We start from the raw sequence: 22,754 nt of genomic DNA on the forward strand, positions 1-22,754 counted from the left end.
GATGAGGGGAGAAGGGGAAGGGGTGTGGGGGCGATTTTCCGCCCCCCTAGTGACTCCAACGGCACGGTGCCCCCCACACCTTTGTAGCTACGTAACTGGACATGCCTCTGAAGCCAGCTTTAGATGCGGGTGAAACATTGGGAGCTGAAACTCCCCATCACCAGAAGCATTCTGAGCATCAAGCTGTTCCTTGCCGCAAGCTTTCCCATTTTGTGATCGCTATGACTGATTCACGGCTGTCCTTACCATAGCTGGAGCTATCAGAAGAAAGTAACAAGAAGCCAGATTTGCACTGTTCTGAGGCCTCAATGTCCATGTCTCCAAAGACCAGGCTGAGGTAGTTCCCAGGAGCTACATGGATCCTCCACTCGCAGGATGTGAAGTTGGGATAAGTGCCAGGGTAGTTTTTGGAGGTCAGCGTCCCACTGTGTGGCATCAGCATAGAGTGACCACAACCGTCCCCTGAAAGGTAATGAAGTAAAATGACTTTATAAATTCTGGGATGAAAACTGTAGCATTATTTGTTGCAGATGACCAGCTCACGCATGACACATTTGGCAGGATATCCTGGACTCAGGCCCTTTCCTCACGGCCAAAACAAAACGGGATGCGGTCAGGGTGGCCCTGAAGCGAATGCGGGTCACTGATGCACCTTCACATGGAGGTGCGGCTTTGTTAGAAACAAAGACTGCGTAGCCATGAGGGAGGACAGACATGGCCCCCACAGCCATACTGACATCTCGTGCTACTGTGAAACTTCCCTGCAACCCTGTGTGGCTACGCAGCCTGAGTCTCAGTTTCCTGAGGTTCTGGTCTCTCTGCCTGTATTATTTTTAGCAGGTAGATGTGGCTGGTGGATGGGAAGGTAGCAAGTTTTGACATCTGCATTATTATACAATTGGTTGCATCTTGCTACCTATCTGCTGTCTCACATGATGTTGTCTACCTCGTGTGTCTCGTGCTTCTTGAGCTCAAACAAAAAAACAGAATTAACTTTATAACTTCAGATGTACGTCATGTGCTCACTAACATGTAAGCAATGGCTATCCCACTAACGCAGGGGTCTGCAACCTGCGGCTCTCCGGATGTTCATGGATTACAATTCCCATCAGCCCCTGCCAGCATGGCCAATTGTAGTCCTTGAACATCTGGAGAGCTGCAGGTTGCAGACCCCTGCACTAACCAATAGCTAATCAATAGATCAGGTCATAAACAGTGGCTTCAGCAACTCGTTCACATACAAACAGTTAACCCTTTTATAACTGAGTTGTGATAGACAGTTGCAAAATCACAACAGTTTTTTCTTCCTCACTGTCACTCACTATACTGAAGGAAGACGGTAGATGAATAAGATTCTATCTCAGGCATAGAGTTTAGTCGAGTTTCTGGATAAAGATGAAGATAACTGATTTGGACTAAGGGATTTAGCAGGTTTCTATGTGTTTCTAATTGGGCTGATCTATCTGTTTTCTTTTTAACTGTTCAAAATGTTTTTTATCCCAAGTAAATCCCAGGAGACAACAGCCAGCATGGTGTAGTGGTTAAGAGCAGCTGACTCTAATCTGGAAAACCAGGTTCAATTCCCCTCCACAGGAAGCTTGCTAGGTGACCTTCGGCCAGTCACAGTTCTCTTAGATTAGAACAATCTCAACCCATGCAGAGGCAGGCAGTGACAAACTATCTCCGAACATCTCTAGCCTTGGAAACTCTATGACATTGCCATAAGTCAGCTGTGACCTGATGGCATTTTCCTCTACAAATCCCAGGAAATGAAAACTCCAAGAAAGAAAGTTTGTACTGTCTGTAGAATATAAGAGAACAACCAGTAGAAGGTTACAGATAGGAAAGCAAACAGGGATCTTGTTGCACCTTAAATATTAAATTGGGCCCATGAAAACTTATGCCACAATTTTAGAGTTTTCTATTAGTTTTCAAGATGTGTGAGGTAGGGCATGCACAGTCCCCTGGCACAGTTTCCCCTCGCTCCACCTCTGATCCCAGTCAGCAACCCCACACAGCATGACATCATGTTAAGGAGGAAGGCAGTGTTAGGAAGCCTCCATCTGGTCAGAACCCCCTGTGGCTATTCAAAAATTAAAGCTGTTTCAAATAATTTCCTAATCAAAACCTTACAACGACTTGCTTGAAGAATGCTGTCAACAGAATGGAGAAGCAGGTTTATTTGATCCAGACGTAGATCTGTCAATTCCACAAAAATAAATGGCTCAGCAGATATTAAGAGATGAATTCAAAGCATTTTCCAGGGATGCAGGAGACTTGTTAGAAATTCCAGCAAGAAAAATGCATATCAACCTGAATAATTCAAAACCACTGAAGAAAACATATTTTTACATCCTACAAACACTACCAGAAAAGGTAAGGAAATCCTACAGAATCTCCTAACCAGGGGATATATTACAAAATCAAAGCCACCATATTCATCCCAGGAGTCCATGTTCAGATGAAGTAAATTATTGGGAACTGAATTATTGGGAACTGAATTAAGTAAATTATTGGGAACTCTGTGTAAATTATTGGGAACTGAATAGCAAAATTTTACCTGACAGTCAGCCATCTCTCAAATTCAGGATGTGCTTAATAAATAGATGGAATTTTTTGGTTTTCTGTTAGACTAGAGGAAAACATATCATTGAGGGTATATTACAGAACAAAGGCGGATTCCGCATGGGCCAAAAACAGCGGTGTGAAAACAGTGTAAACCCTTTTACACTGTTTTAAACCATTTTATACGGTTTTCATACCACTGTTTTTGGGCCATGCAGAATTCGCTAAACTGCATTAATTATATTTTTGTGCCTCTGTGATTACGTCTGGATTCCATCGAGGCAGGTTAATGTACTGCAGACTTCCAGAGATGTATGGAAGAATGCCTTGAAGATCTTAGAACTGAAATTTGCATTCCTTACTTGGATGATGTTCTTGTTCACAGTGAAAACCATGTGGAGTATATGAGAAAAGTATTACATCTACAGAAGCATGACATTAGAGCTTCCAAACATAATTTTGCAAATTACTAGGGTTATTTTCTTATTAACAAAAGTGCACTCCAGACTTTTCTGATGTAGAAAAGCCCTTGTATGACCAGCTTAATTCTTCCCCAGGATCTCATATCTGTGTCCCACAGATCAACCCAGAGGAGGAAACAAATGGCTGAACAAAGAGGGACTTCTGGACACCAATCTTCCACACAACCAGTAACTTGGAGTAAGAAATGCTAAAGCATATGAAACAAATTACTTGACCACTTATTACAGCCTCCAGTAATGGCATACACAAATATGTCATCACTTTTTATTTTTCATGTGGATGCCTCCAATGATGGGATTGGTGCAGTTCTCAATGGATATGAACCCTGCTATTTTCCCAGAGGTAGTGGCCATGCCTAAGACGGGATTGGTGCAATTCTCAGTGGATATGAACCCTGCTATTTTCCCAGAGGTAGTGGCCATGCTGAAGATGCTGTCCATCATTATTGCTGATGTCTCTGTTTGGCATTTGTGTAGGCAGTCATTCAATAGAGAGGATGACATTCCCTGTGCACTATGGGCTGGTTGTAGACTCTGCCATGGGATTGCCAGCTCACTGGTTCAAGCTGGGCTCTTGCAGCATTCTGGATGCTTAGACAGCCATCCATCTGGCATGTCCTCCCCACCAAGTGGATAGAGAGGGCCCTCTGGAGCAGCTCTTGCAAAGGTCCTGGTGCTTTATTCACCAACAGGGAATTCTGGGAAATCTCTATGAACATTCTAAAGGTGACAGTTGGAAACGGTTGCTGTCTGACTCAGTGGTGGGATCCAAAAATTTTAGTAACAGGTTCCCATGGTGGTGGGATTCAAACTGTGGCGTAGCGCCAGTGGGGCTGGGCTGGGCATGATGGGGGCGTGGCCGGGCATTCCGGGGACAGGGCATTCCTGGGCGGGGCTGTGGCAAGGACGCAGCCGCTGCGCCAGTCCTTGGGCGGGAAACAAATGCACGCAGGCGCAGGCTGCCACGCACGCCGGTGCACCTCCTGCTAGACAGCTTCAAGTTCTGCGCGCTACTGCTGAGAGGAGGGGCGTAACTAAGGCAAAAATCACGTGGCAAAATCACCAATTAGTAACCCCCTCTCGGCACACACAAATAATTAGTAACCTACTCTCGGGAACCTGTGAGAACCGGCTGGATCCCACCTCTAGTCTGACTGCTGAAAAAAGATGTTACGTGTTCTGCCTAACCAAAAAGGCTCTGACTGAAATGTTTAGCATTGTAGACTGTGCTTGAAATGGTAACCAAACGATGAACTGTGAATGTACCTGTATATAGGTGATACTTTGTGTATATAGTCTATTCCTCTCTTAGATTAAGGAAAGCTCTCTTATGTTTAATGATTTCTGAGGTAAAAAGGCTGGTCTTTAGCCAGATAACCATTCCTATCATAAAGTGCCACACAAAGCTACATTCTGCTAATTACTCTGCAAACAGGATCATATAGAAATACCCCTGTCACCCTTCAGTATTCACCAGAGGGAGGTTGTCACTCTGCTCACCAGACCTTATACTATTTCCTTGCTGCTATTTGGTAAAATCTGGTGTGTTCAAAAGCTGTGTCCCTCCCTATCTGTCTGGTGTTGTGCAGCTGAAGTTTTTCCCCAGCCCTCCCACTCCTGCCTCCAAAGCTACATTACCGTAGGTGCATGCCAGTTCCTCCTCCCCTCTCTGTAAATTCCCCAGGGGACTTCCCCAAACAATTTCCTGTTCACACATCTGAAGGGGTGGGAGGCTCCTGCTGAGATGCATGTGGTTTGTCTTCCCTGTGCTGTTGGACTTCTATTTTATTCAGCTGAAACAGGCAGACCCCCCTGTGGTCCTCTGTCTGTGGAGGGGTAGCTGGGGTGCAGGGAGTCTGAAGGCAGCAACAGATAGTCCTTGTGTATGATACAGAGGGATTGTGAAATGGCATCCACCAAAATATCAGCCCCTCTCCCCTTTTGCAGTTATTGGTGGTGGTGGTGGTGGATATTGTCTGGTCTCTCCCCCTGTGGGGATCAAACCAGGGGCCAGATGTGCCTTTCACTAGAGATCACTCCTGTATTTGTGATGTTCCCTGTCTAGCCCCATATGGTTGGTGGTCATGTCACAGCTGCAGTAGACAGCTTAATGCCTAATGGCACTCTTACTGTGCAGGTTTTTGCATCGCAAATGTACGCATCATCTTAAATTGCCCGCTGCATGAAGACACTCATTGTCATTTAATTGGACCTCGAATTGCCAAAGGAAAGAAACACTCAGATCAATGCTTCAGCCAAACTTTTTTGACCAACAAGAACGAGATAACAGCCTTGGTGGCAGTTTTTAGGGCTATGGTTCTGATGGAAAGATCGCACCTAGAATATCCTGAACTAAAAAGAAGATCAGTAAAATGATGCCTTCTGGACAATGTAATATTTGGAGTACCTATCGTTTGTCTAATTTTATATTCTGATTTTGTTATTAGGCTAAAAGGTCTAACTAGACCTGTTTTTGTTGCTTTTTAAATGCCACTGAAGGTTTCTGATTCTAATTTTGTACTGCAGATGCAGGGGTGGAGTTTGCTGGTGTTAAGGAGTATTGGTTGGCTGTGTCCATTTGTGCCACTCAGAATTACGTCATTGGCTGCTGCTGTAGTACTGGTGGGTGGTGTCTGGGTTGCTAGGGGCTCTTGTGTGCTTGCAATGGCTCAGTGCCTGGTAGAGGTGCCATTAGAGTGTCCATGGGGAGACAACCAGCAGCTGCCAGCACCCCAATAGCCTTCAGGGCTGGCCGTAAGTTTCACATTGAGCTTCTGGCTGTTGTGCACTGAGTCTTGAGAAAGAATCACCCAGATTTGAATGGCTCAAGAGTACAAGCCATGGCGTTTTGGCTAGATCCATTCAGTAGGAAGGAGCATTCATGCTGGTCAGCAAATTCCTGCCAACTGTATTTTTCAACAGGATGCAGGAAAGACAAAACATGACAGAAAAACAACACCCTCTCTTGGCTGAAACTGAAACCTTAAAAATACCGACTGGCAATACTTTTCCTGGGGTTCTGGACAGAAGCCAATGAAGAATCCTAAAGAATCCTCAAAACTGGGTGAGGTTGGCATACCATTTAGTAGAGGGGAAGATCTATTAGCAAATACAGTTGGTAAAAGCTGCTGAAAAAACTCCCTCAATCTTACTTTGCTTGGCAACTGGCTCTTCCCCCTCTCCCACTATTATTAATCTAAAACCAAATTTAAAATAGACAAAATATTGCTCAATAATAAATCCTCTCTAAACCCTCTCTAATAAGCCCTCAGTCTCTAGTGGGAAATAAGATATAACAAAATATAAAACATACTAAAGAATAGATCAGCAAACTAAACAATAAAAAATACAAATTAAAAAAAGAAACTAATAATATTAACATGTTAGCATCATGAAAGCACAAGCCCAAAACAGCTGCCCTTTTAAAACAATCTTATTGCAGCTGAAATACCAATATAATGCAAATCAAACATAATACAATGAATTGTTGAAGGTTTTCACGCCTGGATTCAACTGGTTGTGGTGGGTTTTCTGGGCTGTGTGGCTGTGGTCTGGTGGATCTTGTTTCTAATGTTTCAACTTCAATATTTGGCTGGCATCTTCAGAAGTGTATCACAGAGGGAAGTCTGTTGCACACTGTGTCCAGTGAGCAGTGACATAGGTAGAAATATTTTATGGGGGGGGGGTTGGGGGGCCATGCCCCCACCTGCCCCTGTGGGTGTGGTCACACCTCCCCAAGCCCCGCCCCCAGCCTCAGTGCTTATAAAAGCAGCTCTCTGAGGTCAGGGACGGCAGACTCCCTGTGGGATTAACTAAACCTCTTTCATGAAGGAGCCAGCAAGGAAGACCATTCAACTGGGAGATTTAGGTTTGGATCTCCACTCTGCCCTGGAAGCTCACTGGATAAGCTTAGGCCAGTCTCTCTCAGCCTAACTTGTCTCATAGGGTTGATGTTGTAAAGATAAAATGGAGGGGAAAGAATGATGCTATCAATTGCTTTAGGTCCCCACTTGGCAGAAAAAGGTTATAAATGCCTAAATAATTACATTTTCAATATATGGATGAACTCCAGTTGTTAAACATGGAGGCGTGGCGCAGGCAGGGCTGAAGGCTACTCCACTTGTGAGGCCCTGCTCCTAATCCCCCAACATCACAACTAGAGGAAGATGGAAGAGTGTTTTAAAGCTGAGTAAAGCCATGGATGACGGGTATTTAAAATTCCACAATTCACAATTCTTCCTCTGTAGTGATTACAAAAAATATATGAATAAATGTTAAAATTAACACCGTGGAAAACTTTTTCTGCAGCTGAACTTTGTAAACATTTATGGAATAAGCAAGAATTTTTAGGAAAATGAAATTGTAACCTACATCCTTAAAAAAAAAAAAAACCTTGAGCCACAAATGTTGGCTGGCATCTTCAGAGGAGTGTATCACAGAGGGAAGTCCTATTTGCACACTGTGTCCAGTGGAGCAGTGACATAGGTAGAAATATATTTTATGGGGGGGGGGGGGGGGGGGGGGGTTGGGGGCCATGCCACCTGCCATGGGTGTGGTCCACACCTCCCCAAGCCCAGCCCCCCAGCCTCAGTGCTATAAAAGCAGCTCTCTAGAGGTCCAGGGGACGTGAGACTCCCTGTGGGATTAACTAAACCTACTCTTTCATGAAGGAGCCAGCAAAGGAAGACCATTCCAACTGGGAGATTTAGGTTTGGATCTCCACTCTGCCCTGGAGGAGAGCTCACTTTCTGGATAAAGCTTAGGCCAGTCTCTCTCAGCCTAACTTGTCTCCTTAGGAGTTCGATGTTGTAAAGAGATAAAATGGAGGAAAGAATGAGTGCTATCAATTGCTTTAGAGTCCCCACTTGGCAGAAAAAGGTTATAAATGCCTAAATAATTACATTTTCAATATATGGATGAACTCCAGTTGTTAAACATGGAGGCGTGGCGCAGGCAGGGCTGAAGGCTACTCCACTTGTGAGGCCCTGCTCCTAATCCCCCAACATCACAACTAGGGGGAGAAAGATGGAAGAGAAGTGTTTTAAAAGCCTTTAGAGTAAAAATACATGGATGACAATTATTGTACAAATTCCATGAATTCACAATTCTTCCTCTGTAGTGATTACAAAAAATATATGAATAAATGTTAAAATTAACACCGTGGAAAACTTTTTCTGCAGCTGAACTTTGTAAACATTTATGGAATAAGCAAGAATTTTTAGGAAAATGAAATTGTAACCTACATCCTTAAAAAAAAAACCTTGAGCTTACAAATGTTATTGCTTGGGAAGTGTTGATAAGATGATCATTACTACCTGACAAGAACAGTGGGACACTTTTTAAATCCTACTTTATGTTTTCCTTAAACAATTGGTTTTAAAATGCATATAAAGAAATAAAGAAATTACAATAATCAAATACACTAGGACTAAAAAGTTTTTTCTAGCCTTCCTCATAGCAAAATCATCCAAAAGTTCAACAACATTTGTTTGTCTAACTTTCAATGTTTGTCACTTTCAATGCACAGAATATTCAGTTTGGACGGCCTCTCTTGAGACATTCTGGCCTTTAATTCATTTATAATTCTTTTGAGTTTTGAAAAAGATTTCTCTCCTGAGCAGTTAGTGGCCATTAAGCTAAGGAATGGCCGTAAGATTGCTTCCATGTTAGGAAAGGCTGTCTGAATTTTTCCTTGTATATAATTTGATAAATGTTTGTATGAGATAGAGCAATGATGGCGTACCTATGGCACGGGTGCCAAAGGTGGCATTTGGAGCCCTCTCTGTGGGCACCATATACATAGGAGTTAAGATCATGTGGGGGGGTGGGAAAAATCGCCCCCCCACACACCTCTACATCTAGGCTGGCCCTAAGCCCACTGGAAGCACGATGTGTGGCACTGTAGAGGTGAAACTTAGGGAGGAGGGAGAAGCAACTGGGCGGGGACTGGTGCCTGTGCTGCTTCTTCCTCCCGAGGCAGAGGGGGCAGAAGAGATGCTAAGAAGGCACAGAGGCAGTGCGCATGGGACTTGCTGGGATCCTACAGCAGAGCTGGCCCCTACTTTCGGCGGGTGGGGAGAGAGGAAGAGAGAGCCAACCATTTTTTTTTTCTAAACTAAGAACCTCAGCATTCAGGTTAAATTGCCTGGTTGGCACTTTGCAATAAATAAGTGGGGTTTGGGTTGCAATTTGGGCACTTGGTCTCAAAAAGGTTCACCAACACTGAGATAGAGAGTGCTATTCTGCAGACTGATGGCTTTGTCTCACATACAAGTACAAGTGAAAGTGCAAAAGTTCATCATTAAGTTTCAGGTCAACATCTTCTGGGTCTGCTTCCATCAACAGTTCAACACCTTGCTGAATTTCTTGCTTAGATACTGTCAGATTAGAAGAAGATGAGTTTGGATTTATACCCCACCTTTCTCACCTGAAAGGAAACTCAAGGTGGCTTACAAGCTCCTTTTTCTTCCTCTCCCCACAACAGACTCCTACATTCCTGCTGGGTGACCTTGGGCTAGTCACAGTTCTCTCAAGAGCTCTCTCAAACAGCCCACCTGCCTCACAAGGTGTAGGTGGGAGCAGAGACCTGAAACAGATCAGCAATGTTGGAGTGTGGAGAACACATCTTTGGGAGTCCATAACGTTGGACTCCTGAACCAAGCCTCCTGCCAAACTTGGGGGGGGTGGCATAGGACAGTCTCCTGGTGATACGCTGAAATTTTGGTGCCGCTAGCTAAAAACTGCACCCCCTGCAGGGGAAAAAATTCTGAAGAGGCACTAACTGGAATCCCCAATGAGCTTCCCAGCATTTTTGAGAGTGCGCCCACAAGGTGATGCCCTGGGCAGCTGCCCACTGCCTTGCCAATGGGCATTACACCCATCTGGAGTTCACCCAGAGGTAACAAGGCAGCCCTGGGCAGAGCTAGCTAACAGCCCTGGGCAAAACCACAGGTTGGATGCCCCCCCCCCCCCCCCATGTGGGTGCGGTCATCCACCACAACCAAATTTCTTTTTGCACCAGAACATTGGTGCCTGCAGAGGTGCATTTTTTAGACATATCAGCACCAAAATTTCAGCAATATCATCAGGAGACTGTCCTTATGCTACTCCCCAAGTTCGGTTGAGGTTTGGTTCAAGGAGTCCAAAAGCTATGGACTCCCAAAGGGGTGCCCCTATCCCCATTGTTTCCAATGGGAGGCTAATATGGGAGATAGAGGGCTACAGTTTTGAGGGGTCCATAACTTTGCCCCTAGAACCAAACTGCACCAAACTGAGGGGTATATCATCTCCAGATGATACCCTGAAATTTACACAGTGCGATACATCCAAAATGCACCTAGGAAGCTATCCTAGAAATTTGCCCAAGTCACTTTGTTCTGCATTGAGTTTTTCTGCATTTGCTGTGTGGGGGTTGCAGGCTGTGGGGGGCACATTTCTGAAGGCACAGTCTCCAAAACTTTCCAAGGATGCTCATCCAGGAGACTGCCCTAATGATACCCCCCCCAAGTTTGGTGCAGTTTGGTTCAGGGGGGCCAAAGTTATGGACCCTCAAAACTGTAGCCCCCATCTCCTATTAGCTCCCATTGGAAACAATGGGGGATAGGGGCACCCCCTTTGGGAGTCCATAACGTTGGACTCCCTGAACCAAACCTCACCAAACTTGGGGGGTGGCATAAGGACAGTCTCCTGGTGATACGCTGAAATTTTGGTGCCGCTAGCCTAAAAACTGCACCCCCTGCAGGCCAAAAATTGGAAAGCACTAAAATACCCAAAAACGATCCCAGCATTTTGATGCGCCCCACAAGGTGATGCCCTGGGCAGCTGCCCACCTTGCCCAATGGGCATTACACCAGTGGGTTCACCAGATAAGCCTCTGCCACTCAGATGGAGGAGTGAGGAATCAAACCCAGTTCTCCAGATTAGAATCCACCTGCTCTTAACCACTACACCACACTAGCAAGAAAGGAAAACCTTTGTCCAACATCACTGTACACAGTAGCTCTTCTTAAAATAGTGTCAAGGGCATCTAGTATAGGAATAAAGGATTTAATCAGAAACTTATCTCTTGAAGAAAGTTTATCTAAAGCATCAGGACCAGGTACACTTCTGTCACTTCCTTGGCGTTTCCCTACTCTTTGGTCTCCTTGTGACAGTTCTGTAGTTAAACATTTGGCAAAGTGGCTTTTGCTTGTTGCTCAAGCTCACCAAACCTTCCCTAATGTTGTTAAAATCCTGAAGTGAACTGAACCAACTTGAACAAGTACTCAACAACAGTTCTGATTTCTGAACGGCTTTGCTGACCCTGTGAAAATGACCTAGCACACAGGTCCAAAAATGCAGCCTAAACACAAATTCCAGTGCATTGTCGAAGGCTTTCACGGCCGGAATCACTAGGGTGCTGTGTGGTTTCCGGGCTGTATGGCCGTGTTCTAGCAGCATTCTCTTCAGATTCTCTTCAGATCCTCTGAAGATGCCAGCCACAGATGCAGGCGAAAGTCAGGAGAGAATGCTGCTAGAACACGGCCATACAGCCCGGAAACCACACAGCACCCTACAAATTCCAGTGCTTCCACTTACTGGAAAAGATTGTTATCTTGAAGCCTGGTACCACCCTTCCCATTAACATCAGAGTACAAACGACTGAGGGCATCAGTGACAGCCAAAACAGCTTCTGTGGCTTTTGCATGCGTCTCCCGCCTAGCGGCTGACAAATATTTAGGCACTTTTGACTGAGGTTGCAAAAATGATTTTGGAACTGCCCGTCTCTTTGTGGAAGATGAAAAGGGGGTGTAAATTTCATTGATAACGCCAAAACAATTCACAGCATCAAGGCAGCAGTCAATAGCCGAACGTCCCTCCAAATTTAAAGAATGACCAGCGCATGGAAGAAATCATGGAATAAAACGCCAGAGCATCAAAGCGAGAGCGACAGACTGCCTTTCAACAGGTATAGTCTGCTCTCAAAGCGAGCAAGCACGGGGAAAAAAGTTTGCTGGAAAAAACCATTTGAAGGTGCCACAAGACGCCCGGTGGTGGTGGGGGGTCCCCCCTCCCTGCTTAACTTTTCCTCTTCGTCCCCATCCAAGGATTCCAGCCGCCTCTGCGCGACTTACCGGTCTGGACGCCGGCCAGGGAGGAATCCAGCTGCAGAAACAGCTGGAACAGCTGCAGCAGCCCCGCCGCGCCGAGCCTGGGACGCATCCTGGCCGCTCCGCCGCTCCCACCGCGCTGCGCCCCCGAAGCGCCTCTGCACGCCGGACAGCCGCTCCCCGCCTCGCCATTGGCTGCCTTCGCCGAGCCTCCTTCGGCCACTGGCACTGAGGAAAAGCCAATCACCAGCCGGCCACGCCCCCCTTCGAGGATCCCTTATGGAAAAAGCGATCCCAGGGTGGGTCCAGTGGCAGTGGCTGCGAGGGGGGGCGAACCCAGTCTAGCGGTGGGAGCCACAGTGGAGGTAGAGGAACCAGATCTTTCAAAACTGGGGACGTTTCCAAGGGGCACGGCCAAACTCCAGAGATTTAAAAGAAGAGTTGGTTTTACACCCCGCTTTTCTCTTCCAAAAGAAACCTCAAAGCGGCTTACAAATAATCACCTCCTGTTCCCAATAGGCCCCTTGCAAGGTAGGTGGGGCTGAGAGAGTTCTGAGAGAACTGTGACGGGCCCAGGGTTCCCATATGGAGGAGTGGGGAATCAAACTCAGTTCACCAGATTGGAGTCCGCCTGCTCTTAACCACTACACACCACATCTGACAAAGGGTGGATGATCCACAAATTCTCTCCTCTCATTGTCAGCGAGCTTATCTTTTTTTTAAAAAAACTTCATGCTATGATTTTATCCTCACAGTAACTTTGTGAGGCAGGTCAGGCTGAGAGTGTTTGAGGGGACCGAGGTTACCCAGCAATGTTTCACGACAGAGCAGGGATTGGAACCTGCATCCTAGTCCAGTGCTCTTAGCATCATGCCACGCTGGCTGTCCTGTATTAGAACTCAAAGACACCCACTGAAGTTGCTGGCAGGGTAGGCAAAAAGAAGAATTTGGAGTTATGCCCTACTTTTGTCAGCTGTGTCTCAAAGTAGCTTACTAACTCCATCCCTTCTTCTCCCCACAACAGCCACCTTGTGAGGTGGGTGGAGTTTAGAGAGTTCTGAGAGAATTGTGACTAATCCAAGGTCACCCCAGCAGGCTTCATGTATAAGAGAGGGAAAACAAATCCAGTTCACCAGATAGCACTCATGTGGAGGAGTGGGGAATCAAACCCAGTTCTTTGAATTAAAGTCCACCTGCTCTTAAGAACTACACTACATTCAAGTCAGGCTTAACCTATGGAACTACCTGCTGCTAGAGGATAGCATTAGGGAATGGTCTGGCTCACTGAAGAGCGTCAGCTTTGCATGTAGAAGCTCGTAGGTTCAGGCCCTGGGCAACCCAAGAGTTCACAATCCCAAGTATCTGTTCTGCTGACAATAGTGGGTTTTTTTCTCTACTGAGGCAAGAATCCCTCTCCAGTGCAAAACACCTTGGTGTTCAATGTAATGTTGAAGGCTTTCATGGCCAGATTCAACTGGTTGTGGTCAGTTTTCCGGGCTGTGTGGCCGTGGTCTGGTGGATCTTGATCCTAACGTTTTGCCTGCATCTGTGGCTGGCATCTTCAGAGGTGTATCACCGAGAAAAGTCTGTTTCACACTGTGTCTAAGTGAGAAGGGAAAGTTTAGTGTGGTATATTGTCCAAGTCCCAGGGTGCACAGGGAGGCCATTGAAATACGCAAACACCAAGACAACTTTAATCAGAAAGAAGATACTTTGAAAATTAGCAAAGTGTGATTCCCAGTACTTAAAAAATGAACTGATAACCTCACTCACAATACAATGCACTCAACCACACCTTTGCATAGCAAGTTCCACCCAAACACTTAATGACTGGTTCCCCACCCTGGACATGGACAATATACCACACTAAACTTTCCCTTCTCACTAGACACAGTGTGAAACAGACTTTTCTCTGTGATACACCTCTGAAGATGCCAGCCACAGATGCAGGTGAAACATTAGGAGCAAGATCAACCAGACCACAGCCACACAGACGACAAACCCCACCAGAACCTTGGTGTTCATTTGTAGTGTGCAAAAGCAAATTTTTCTTCTGCTGAACATCTATAATGTGAAGCCTGTGTGAAGTGATCACACAGTAAGATAGCACTCTAATATACGTCCCATTTGGGGTCCAGTAGGTCAAAATCAGCATGTTGCAAGGTACCCCTAACACTATGGATAATACAGACATCTGCGCCTCCTTTTAACATGCCTGCCCCACTTTGTTGGAACTAGAGCAACAGAAATGAATACAAACCTTAGATAGATGTGATGTAGCAGGCATCTGTTTTTGTAGAAAAGAAGCACCAGCTTCCTGAGGCTCTTTTCACTGAATGATTAGTATTTTGTGGCATTTGTCTAAGTAGCAGCTGGAACAAACTTGGCAAACATTTTTTTGTAAACCGGTGGTAGTTTCGATACACGGAGTGCCTGCCTGGCGGTCTTTGGCGCCATCGTGTGGCCATGAAATTTGTCACACTGTCTCAGGCGATTCCTTCCTCCACTTTTCCGACCAATTTCTCCTGCAATTGTTTGTGGGCTACTTTGGAAAGAAAAGATGAGATACAAGGCAACTTGCTTTAACTTCATTTGACACCTTTTCTGTCTGTTCTGTGAACATGCTTGTTATCTTACTTTTGGCAAATCATCACAGAGTTCATGGTCACTTTGATTAATGGCTCCATCATACAATTTTATATTGGTCTTAGATTAGATGCTTGAAATATGCACTGTAGTTTAAGTGCACGTATGTAGAGTAAATACTGAGATGAAATTGCCAAAGGTGGTGTATTAATTAAGAAAGAACTGTGCTTGGTCAAAGGGGCAGCCCTGAAACTTTTTAGCAAGGGGGACAGGTGATGTTGGAAAGATGGTTGACAAATGTCTGTTGGAAAAAAATGAGGCAAAAATTAGAAGACTGAAGAGAAGAGTTTAGGACTTATATCGCACCTTTCTCTCCTATAAGAAGTCTCAAGGTGGCTTACAAGCTCCTTTCCTTCCTCTCCCCACAACAGACACCTTGTGAGGTAGGTGAGGCTGAGAGAGTTATGAACGAACTCCAGCAGAAATGTAGGAGTGGGTAACAAATCTGGTTCACTGGATAAGAGTCTGCCACTCAGGTGGAGGAGTGGGGAATCAAACCCGGTTCCCCAGGTGAGAATCCGCCTGCTCTTAACCACTACACCATGCTGGCTCTCTCACTGTTCAAAATAGCAGTGTACATAAAGTATTACAGCTGACAGTTTAGGTTTACTTTCAGAGCACTTTCTTGGTAGTAAGGTCCACTTGGTAGACTTCAGTTAGATTTGGAATTCAGGATTGTTCTATTGGAGTATGCTTGAAGAAGCATGCATGATAATTTCTAAATCCATCCACTTGGCTTTTGTTTGCCAAAACAGTTTTTAAACAGTAACATAGACTTGAATATTTTATGTGTTCTTCTCCATCATACGCTGTTTATTTTTAAAGAAACCAATTAAGAGGATTCCATACCTGCGGGAGCTGTGTAGAAAGAGATTTCCCCTGCTAAACTGGGATACCACAGTAAACTTTCGTGAAGCTGATCCTACCTATTCTGAGGAGAAAAGTTCTAAATGGTGGTAGCTTGGTTGTGGGGTAGAGAGTCACTGAAGCACCTTATCTGGATTCACAACCTAGGCCAGGGGTCTGCAACCTGTGGCTCTCCAGGTGTTCATGGACTACAATTCCCATCAGCCCCTGCCAGCAGGGCCAATTGCCCATATCCCAATTGGCCATGCTGGCAGGGGCTGATGGGAATTGCAGTCCATTAACATCTGGAGTGCCATAGGTTGGCCACCCAGTATATAATGGTAAACGGCTGGTTTCTCATAGCTGGGGAATGAATGAAAACTGTTTTCTCCCAGAAATGCCTTACTAAGTTAAACTGAATACCTACATCCCTGGCATGGATAAGTGAAAAGTTTTATAACATTCACACGTGGTTATATTTAATAAACTTCCTGTCACCTTGGAAAAAGGTTTATGGGCAGCTGAATAAACATTTACATTTTCCCCCAACTGACTAATCCTAAGAGATGTACTACTTCCAACAGAACGCATTAGGATAGCTCTCACTGAATTCAAAGTCACATTTGGGAGGACCCTAATACCGGGTGTATTCAATGAATACAGTATAGATTTAAAGTGAGTGCTTTTATTTAATAATGTAAACAAAAAGTATGCAATGAAGAGGTTTGGGGCCCTTTTTAAAAAGCTTGTGTGAATCAGAGGCAACTTTGCCAGATTTATTTTTACTAACAATTCTCAAATGGCACATAAAATCCCTCCTATCAGATTATGCATATGAATTGGTGTTACTTCAACGTCCAATAAAAGCTGCATTCTCAAACTTTTCCCAAACTGAAAAACTGGAGTAACTACTTGCAAACCAACATCAATGCAGTTACAGATGCTTGCCCTGAGAAGCTCACAATGAAGGACAGGGAGAAATGTGAGGAAGGGACTTAACAGGGGAAGGAAAGATACGTTTTGGAAATAAGACACTTCAGTTTGATTTCCATAGGGAAGGGGGACTAGGGGGTTGTGACAAAGGATTTAGGAAAAGGCGGGTTTGGGGGGGATAAATCTGAAGAAGAGATAGATGGCATTACACCTGCGTTCTGAAAGATAATCTCAAGCATCTGGAGCAGCAAAGTTGTTCAAGGCTGGAGACCTTTGGATGGCTGAGGATGGTGAAGGTGGAAGACTGAAGGTCACAGGCAGGGCACAAAAAGACCAAGACGCAGGCCAAAACATTTCCCCCTTCTAACAAATGGGACAGATAGAAGGGATTGAGAAAACTACATGGAAGACTTATCCTCCCCCCCCCCCCCTTGTGATCTTGATCCAAATTGGACCCAAGGCACCCGATTTTTAAGAACAGATACTGAGAGGAGAGAACCCAGGCATGAATCTTTCCTAGGCAGGTTTCCCAGGACCCCTAATGGGAAGCTTTCTGCATGAAATGCGCCTGGTCTTCCATTGGGGCACAGTCTTCCTCCCCCATGCTGGAGGCTGGGCTTAATGGGAGACTATCTGCTTTGCTTTGTATGCAGAAAGTCCCAGGTTTAGTCCACAGAATCTGCTAGTGAGTGATATGAAAGACTTCCTGCCTGAGAGACCAGAGAGCGGCTGCCAGCCGGAGTAGACAAGACTGACTTTGATGGTCCAAGGTTTGGCTCAGAAGTCAGCTTCAAACAGCATCTACAGCTGCTTCTACCTGCTCAACGACATATTTGTTCACGCCATTTACATGCTATCTAATTATTGCAGTTTGACCCCGCCTTTCCTCCGAAGAACTCAAGGCAGCGCGCATCATTCCCACCTTCACTTTATCCACACACAACAACCCTGTGAGGTAGGTTACAGTGAGTGCGTGTAACCAGCCCAAGGTCACCCAGAAAGTTTCCACAGCAGAGCGGTGGATTCGAATCTGGACCTCCTAGATCTTAATCATGCCACACCGACTCCAAATCAAATTATCTGTCCTGGCCAGCGCTTTTTTCACTGGAGGTGCTGAGAATCGAACCCTCGTATCAGGCGCCCTACGCCTCATGACAACCCCATACCACGAGAAGGACGACACGGGGGCGGTTTGGCGCTATTGCCCGCGGCCCCTTTAAGGCAGGAGGCGGCCGGAAGTGCTGGCGGCCGAGTCCTTGTAGCTGCTGCGCATGCTCACGCCTGCCTCCCATCCCCCCACCTCAGCCCCGGACTCGGCTGCTCTCGGAGACGGCAAGGGGGGGGGGAAGGGAACGGAGGGCGCCGCCGCGCTACGGGAGCTGGGAGAGGCCAGCCGCGGACGCAGAGTGCGTGGGGGTGAGCGAAAGGGGTTGCGCTCAGAGCGCACGGCCGCTAGCCGCCGCCGTACGTGCCGCCGCCGGCAGAGCGGACGTCGCCGCGCCGCCGCGGGGGGGGGATGGTGGATGGGTGGAGGGAGGGGGAAAGAGGGCTGCGTCTGGTGCGTCCCCTGGCCAGGAGCAGCGAGGGGCGGGGCCTCAGGGAGGCCCCTCCCCTCCCCCGGGGAACTCCACCCCCTCGCTATCTGGCGTGAGGAGAGTGCTGCTGATGGTGGGGGAGACGGGCGAATTCGCTGGTTGAGGCTCCCGTCCAACTGGGGGCGATGGGAATTCTGGCACTGTGCAGATGCAGATTGGGCATCTTTAAAATAGCAAATGCTCCCCCGCGAGCGTCTCTTTCTGGCAGGCATTCCAAACAATCGCAGTTGTGAATGTCTGTATTGGGGGAGGGAAGTTTCACCTGTTGGATGTCTGCTATTGAGTGTGTGAAAAGAGGTTTTTTTGCCTGCCAAGACCAGAAACACCAAAAGGGGACCTGAAAACCAGACATCCCATGGAGTTAACACGGGAGTCTTCCATACTGAACAAAGTTTTTATTCCGACATCATCTTATCTGAACTACATCCCACTGCAACCCAAAGATGGCGTTGTGTTATTGTTTATGCATTTTAGCATAAGCTTTTGAGAAAAAGTACCAATTTCTGTAATTACAAAAAATAACAAAATATTTGAAGGTGTGGGTTCTATCTAGTCTACAAAACTTATGCTAGAATAGAGTTTGTGTTAGTCTTTAAAATGCCACAAGATTCCCATTTTTCTTTTACAGAGAAGAGTAAGTATGGAGGCCTCCCTCTGGACATATTTTGCCAAGTATTAAAAAGGCTACAGTATTAGGACAATCGCATTTTAAAAACCTATGAGAACCACAAGCAATACAATTGTCACTGTTGAATTCTGTGGATTTACTCATCTGATTTGGTATTTGGTAAGAATCAGATTAAGTGTGTGTGTTGTATGTTTTGTGTCTGTGAATATTTTATAGCTCTTTATATTGTTGGCGTTAGATCTTTGTGCTTTACAGAAATGTGACTTCATTTTGTACCTGATCTAGGTATGCTGTTCAGAAGTTGGTTCCATCACAGCCAATAATAAGGTATACATTCACAAAGCTGAAGTCAGTTCCCATTTTCTTCCTGTTCCTTACTTGTGAATTTGTGATTGAATATGTGAATGCCAAACTGGAAACTGTGAAGGAGGCATTGGGGGCTCACTTCAACCTCGTTTTACACCTGATGTTTAGGAAGGCAGCTTTACATTCTCAGTGTGCTGTTGTCTTTCATCTTGTATGGTGGAACATTTAATACAGCAGCTAAAGGCTTGGAACCAATACTAACAACTGCAGGAATTCAGTAGATTACCTTTGCCACTAAGACAGTTATTTAGATGTGAAGGTGCCAATGGAGAAGAGGGAGTTGTATTTAGCAAGAGAGAAGTGGAGATTTATGAGTTATAGATTGGGTTGGTTTATTCAGGAGAACCTTGGTCCCGTTCTCCCAATTGCTAATATGGATGAAAACACCCATTTTACCTAGAGAGTGGTGAGAAAATCCAGCTTTCTGCCACTTTGTGTATATATAGGGTAGTTTAGGTAATGGAAAGGTAAACCACGTTCACTTATTTTTGTGTGCCCCTGGTCATCTGGGGTCCTTATTTGATGTGTTACATTATGCTTCTTCTCTAAGTTGTTTGCAGCTTTGTGGGGTATTTTTTTTGGGGGGGGATTAGTTCTGCAGGTAAATAAACCCCATGTAGGGCCTTATTCTTTTGTGCCAACAAGTCACATCTGATTTATGGCAACTCCATAGGATAGGGGTGGCCAACCTATGGCACTCCAGATGTTCATGAGCTGCAATTCCCATCAGCCCCTGCCAGCATGGCCAATTGGCCATGCTGGGGGGTGGGGGGGGGGGGGGGTGTGGGGGGGGGGGGGTGGGGGGGGGGGGGGGTGGGGGGGGGGGGGGGTGGGGGGGGGGGGGGGTGGGGGGGGGGGGGGGTGGGGGGGGGGGGGGGTGGGGGGGGGGGGGGGTGGGGGGGGGGGGGGGTGGGGGGGGGGGGGGGTGGGGGGGGGGGGGGGTGGGGGGGGGGGGGGGTGGGGGGGGGGGGGGGTGGGGGGGGGGGGGGGTGGGGGGGGGGGGGGGTGGGGGGGGGGGGGGGTGGGGGGGGGGGGGGGTGGGGGGGGGGGGGGGTGGGGGGGGGGGGGGGTGGGGGGGGGGGGGGGTGGGGGGGGGGGGGGGTGGGGGGGGGGGGGGGTGGGGGGGGGGGGGGGTGGGGGGGGGGGGGGGTGGGGGGGGGGGGGGGTGGGGGGGGGGGGGGGTGGGGGGGGGGGGGGGTGGGGGGGGGGGGGGGTGGGGGGGGGGGGGGGTGGGGGGGGGGGGGGGTGGGGGGGGGGGGGGGTGGGGGGGGGGGGGGGTGGGGGGGGGGGGGGGTGGGGGGGGGGGGGGGTGGGGGGGGGGGGGGGTGGGGGGGGGGGGGGGTGGGGGGGGGGGGGGGTGGGGGGGGGGGGGGGTGGGGGGGGGGGGGGGTGGGGGGGGGGGGGGGTGGGGGGGGGGGGGGGTGGGGGGGGGGGGGGGTGGGGGGGGGGGGGGGTGGGGGGGGGGGGGGGTGGGGGGGGGGGGGGGTGGGGGGGGGGGGGGGTGGGGGGGGGGGGGGGTGGGGGGGGGGGGGGGTGGGGGGGGGGGGGGGTGGGGGGGGGGGGGGGTGGGGGGGGGGGGGGGTGGGGGGGGGGGGGGGTGGGGGGGGGGGGGGGTGGGGGGGGGGGGGGGTGGGGGGGGGGGGGGGTGGGGGGGGGGGGGGGTGGGGGGGGGGGGGGGTGGGGGGGGGGGGGGGTGGGGGGGGGGGGGGGTGGGGGGGGGGGGGGGTGGGGGGGGGGGGGGGTGGGGGGGGGGGGGGGTGGGGGGGGGGGGGGGTGGGGGGGGGGGGGGGTGGGGGGGGGGGGGGGTGGGGGGGGGGGGGGGTGGGGGGGGGGGGGGGTGGGGGGGGGGGGGGGTGGGGGGGGGGGGGGGTGGGGGGGGGGGGGGGTGGGGGGGGGGGGGGGTGGGGGGGGGGGGGGGTGGGGGGGGGGGGGGGTGGGGGGGGGGGGGGGTGGGGGGGGGGGGGGGTGGGGGGGGGGGGGGGTGGGGGGGGGGGGGGGTGGGGGGGGGGGGGGGTGGGGGGGGGGGGGGGTGGGGGGGGGGGGGGGTGGGGGGGGGGGGGGGTGGGGGGGGGGGGGGGTGGGGGGGGGGGGGGGTGGGGGGGGGGGGGGGTGGGGGGGGGGGGGGGTGGGGGGGGGGGGGGGTGGGGGGGGGGGGGGGTGGGGGGGGGGGGGGGTGGGGGGGGGGGGGGGTGGGGGGGGGGGGGGGTGGGGGGGGGGGGGGGTGGGGGGGGGGGGGGGTGGGGGGGGGGGGGGGTGGGGGGGGGGGGGGGTGGGGGGGGGGGGGGGTGGGGGGGGGGGGGGGTGGGGGGGGGGGGGGGTGGGGGGGGGGGGGGGTGGGGGGGGGGGGGGGTGGGGGGGGGGGGGGGTGGGGGGGGGGGGGGGTGGGGGGGGGGGGGGGTGGGGGGGGGGGGGGGTGGGGGGGGGGGGGGGTGGGGGGGGGGGGGGGTGGGGGGGGGGGGGGGTGGGGGGGGGGGGGGGTGGGGGGGGGGGGGGGTGGGGGGGGGGGGGGGTGGGGGGGGGGGGGGGTGGGGGGGGGGGGGGGTGGGGGGGGGGGGGGGTGGGGGGGGGGGGGGGTGGGGGGGGGGGGGGGTGGGGGGGGGGGGGGGTGGGGGGGGGGGGGGGTGGGGGGGGGGGGGGGTGGGGGGGGGGGGGGGTGGGGGGGGGGGGGGGTGGGGGGGGGGGGGGGTGGGGGGGGGGGGGGGTGGGGGGGGGGGGGGGTGGGGGGGGGGGGGGGTGGGGGGGGGGGGGGGTGGGGGGGGGGGGGGGTGGGGGGGGGGGGGGGTGGGGGGGGGGGGGGGTGGGGGGGGGGGGGGGTGGGGGGGGGGGGGGGTGGGGGGGGGGGGGGGTGGGGGGGGGGGGGGGTGGGGGGGGGGGGGGGTGGGGGGGGGGGGGGGTGGGGGGGGGGGGGGGTGGGGGGGGGGGGGGGTGGGGGGGGGGGGGGGTGGGGGGGGGGGGGGGTGGGGGGGGGGGGGGGTGGGGGGGGGGGGGGGTGGGGGGGGGGGGGGGTGGGGGGGGGGGGGGGTGGGGGGGGGGGGGGGTGGGGGGGGGGGGGGGTGGGGGGGGGGGGGGGTGGGGGGGGGGGGGGGTGGGGGGGGGGGGGGGTGGGGGGGGGGGGGGGTGGGGGGGGGGGGGGGTGGGGGGGGGGGGGGGTGGGGGGGGGGGGGGGTGGGGGGGGGGGGGGGTGGGGGGGGGGGGGGGTGGGGGGGGGGGGGGGTGGGGGGGGGGGGGGGTGGGGGGGGGGGGGGGTGGGGGGGGGGGGGGGTGGGGGGGGGGGGGGGTGGGGGGGGGGGGGGGTGGGGGGGGGGGGGGGTGGGGGGGGGGGGGGGTGGGGGGGGGGGGGGGTGGGGGGGGGGGGGGGTGGGGGGGGGGGGGGGTGGGGGGGGGGGGGGGTGGGGGGGGGGGGGGGTGGGGGGGGGGGGGGGTGGGGGGGGGGGGGGGTGGGGGGGGGGGGGGGTGGGGGGGGGGGGGGGTGGGGGGGGGGGGGGGTGGGGGGGGGGGGGGGTGGGGGGGGGGGGGGGTGGGGGGGGGGGGGGGTGGGGGGGGGGGGGGGTGGGGGGGGGGGGGGGTGGGGGGGGGGGGGGGTGGGGGGGGGGGGGGGTGGGGG

General features: G+C 51.7%; 2 protein-coding genes across 8 annotated transcripts in view; one reads left to right on the forward strand and one right to left on the reverse strand.

Moving 5' to 3' along the window:
• Window positions 1–12,279, reverse strand: part of LOC125434706 (discoidin, CUB and LCCL domain-containing protein 1-like) — a 69,580-nt gene extending 57,301 nt beyond the window's left edge. Inside the window, exons 1-2 of one of the 2 annotated variants that reach the window (XM_048500290.1) lie at window positions 12,161–12,279; window positions 247–462 (exon numbers count right to left, since the gene is read on the reverse strand). In XM_048500290.1, the coding sequence (XP_048356247.1) occupies window positions 247–462; window positions 12,161–12,248 (304 nt within the window). In that variant the 5' untranslated portion in view covers window positions 12,249–12,279. Of the gene's footprint in view, window positions 1–246; window positions 463–12,160 lie in introns of those variants that run through there. The other variant, XM_048500291.1, reaches the window with a different exon arrangement.
• A 5,566-nt stretch (window positions 12,280–17,845) lies between these two features.
• GMEB1 (glucocorticoid modulatory element binding protein 1) overlaps window positions 17,846–22,754 on the forward strand; it is a 41,769-nt gene continuing 36,860 nt past the window's right edge. The window contains exons 1-3 of one of the 6 annotated variants that reach the window (XM_048501901.1): window positions 17,846–17,977; window positions 18,785–18,943; window positions 19,070–19,111. The gene's annotated coding sequence lies outside the window, so the exon portion shown is untranslated. The remainder of the gene's footprint in view (window positions 17,978–18,784; window positions 18,944–19,069; window positions 19,112–22,754) is intronic. The other 5 variants (XM_048501902.1, XM_048501903.1, XM_048501899.1 and 2 more) reach the window with 5 other exon arrangements.

This window comes from Sphaerodactylus townsendi, linkage group LG06 (genome assembly GCF_021028975.2).
Source record: "Sphaerodactylus townsendi isolate TG3544 linkage group LG06, MPM_Stown_v2.3, whole genome shotgun sequence".
In the NCBI taxonomy this organism is placed as follows: domain Eukaryota; kingdom Metazoa; phylum Chordata; class Lepidosauria; order Squamata; family Sphaerodactylidae; genus Sphaerodactylus; species Sphaerodactylus townsendi.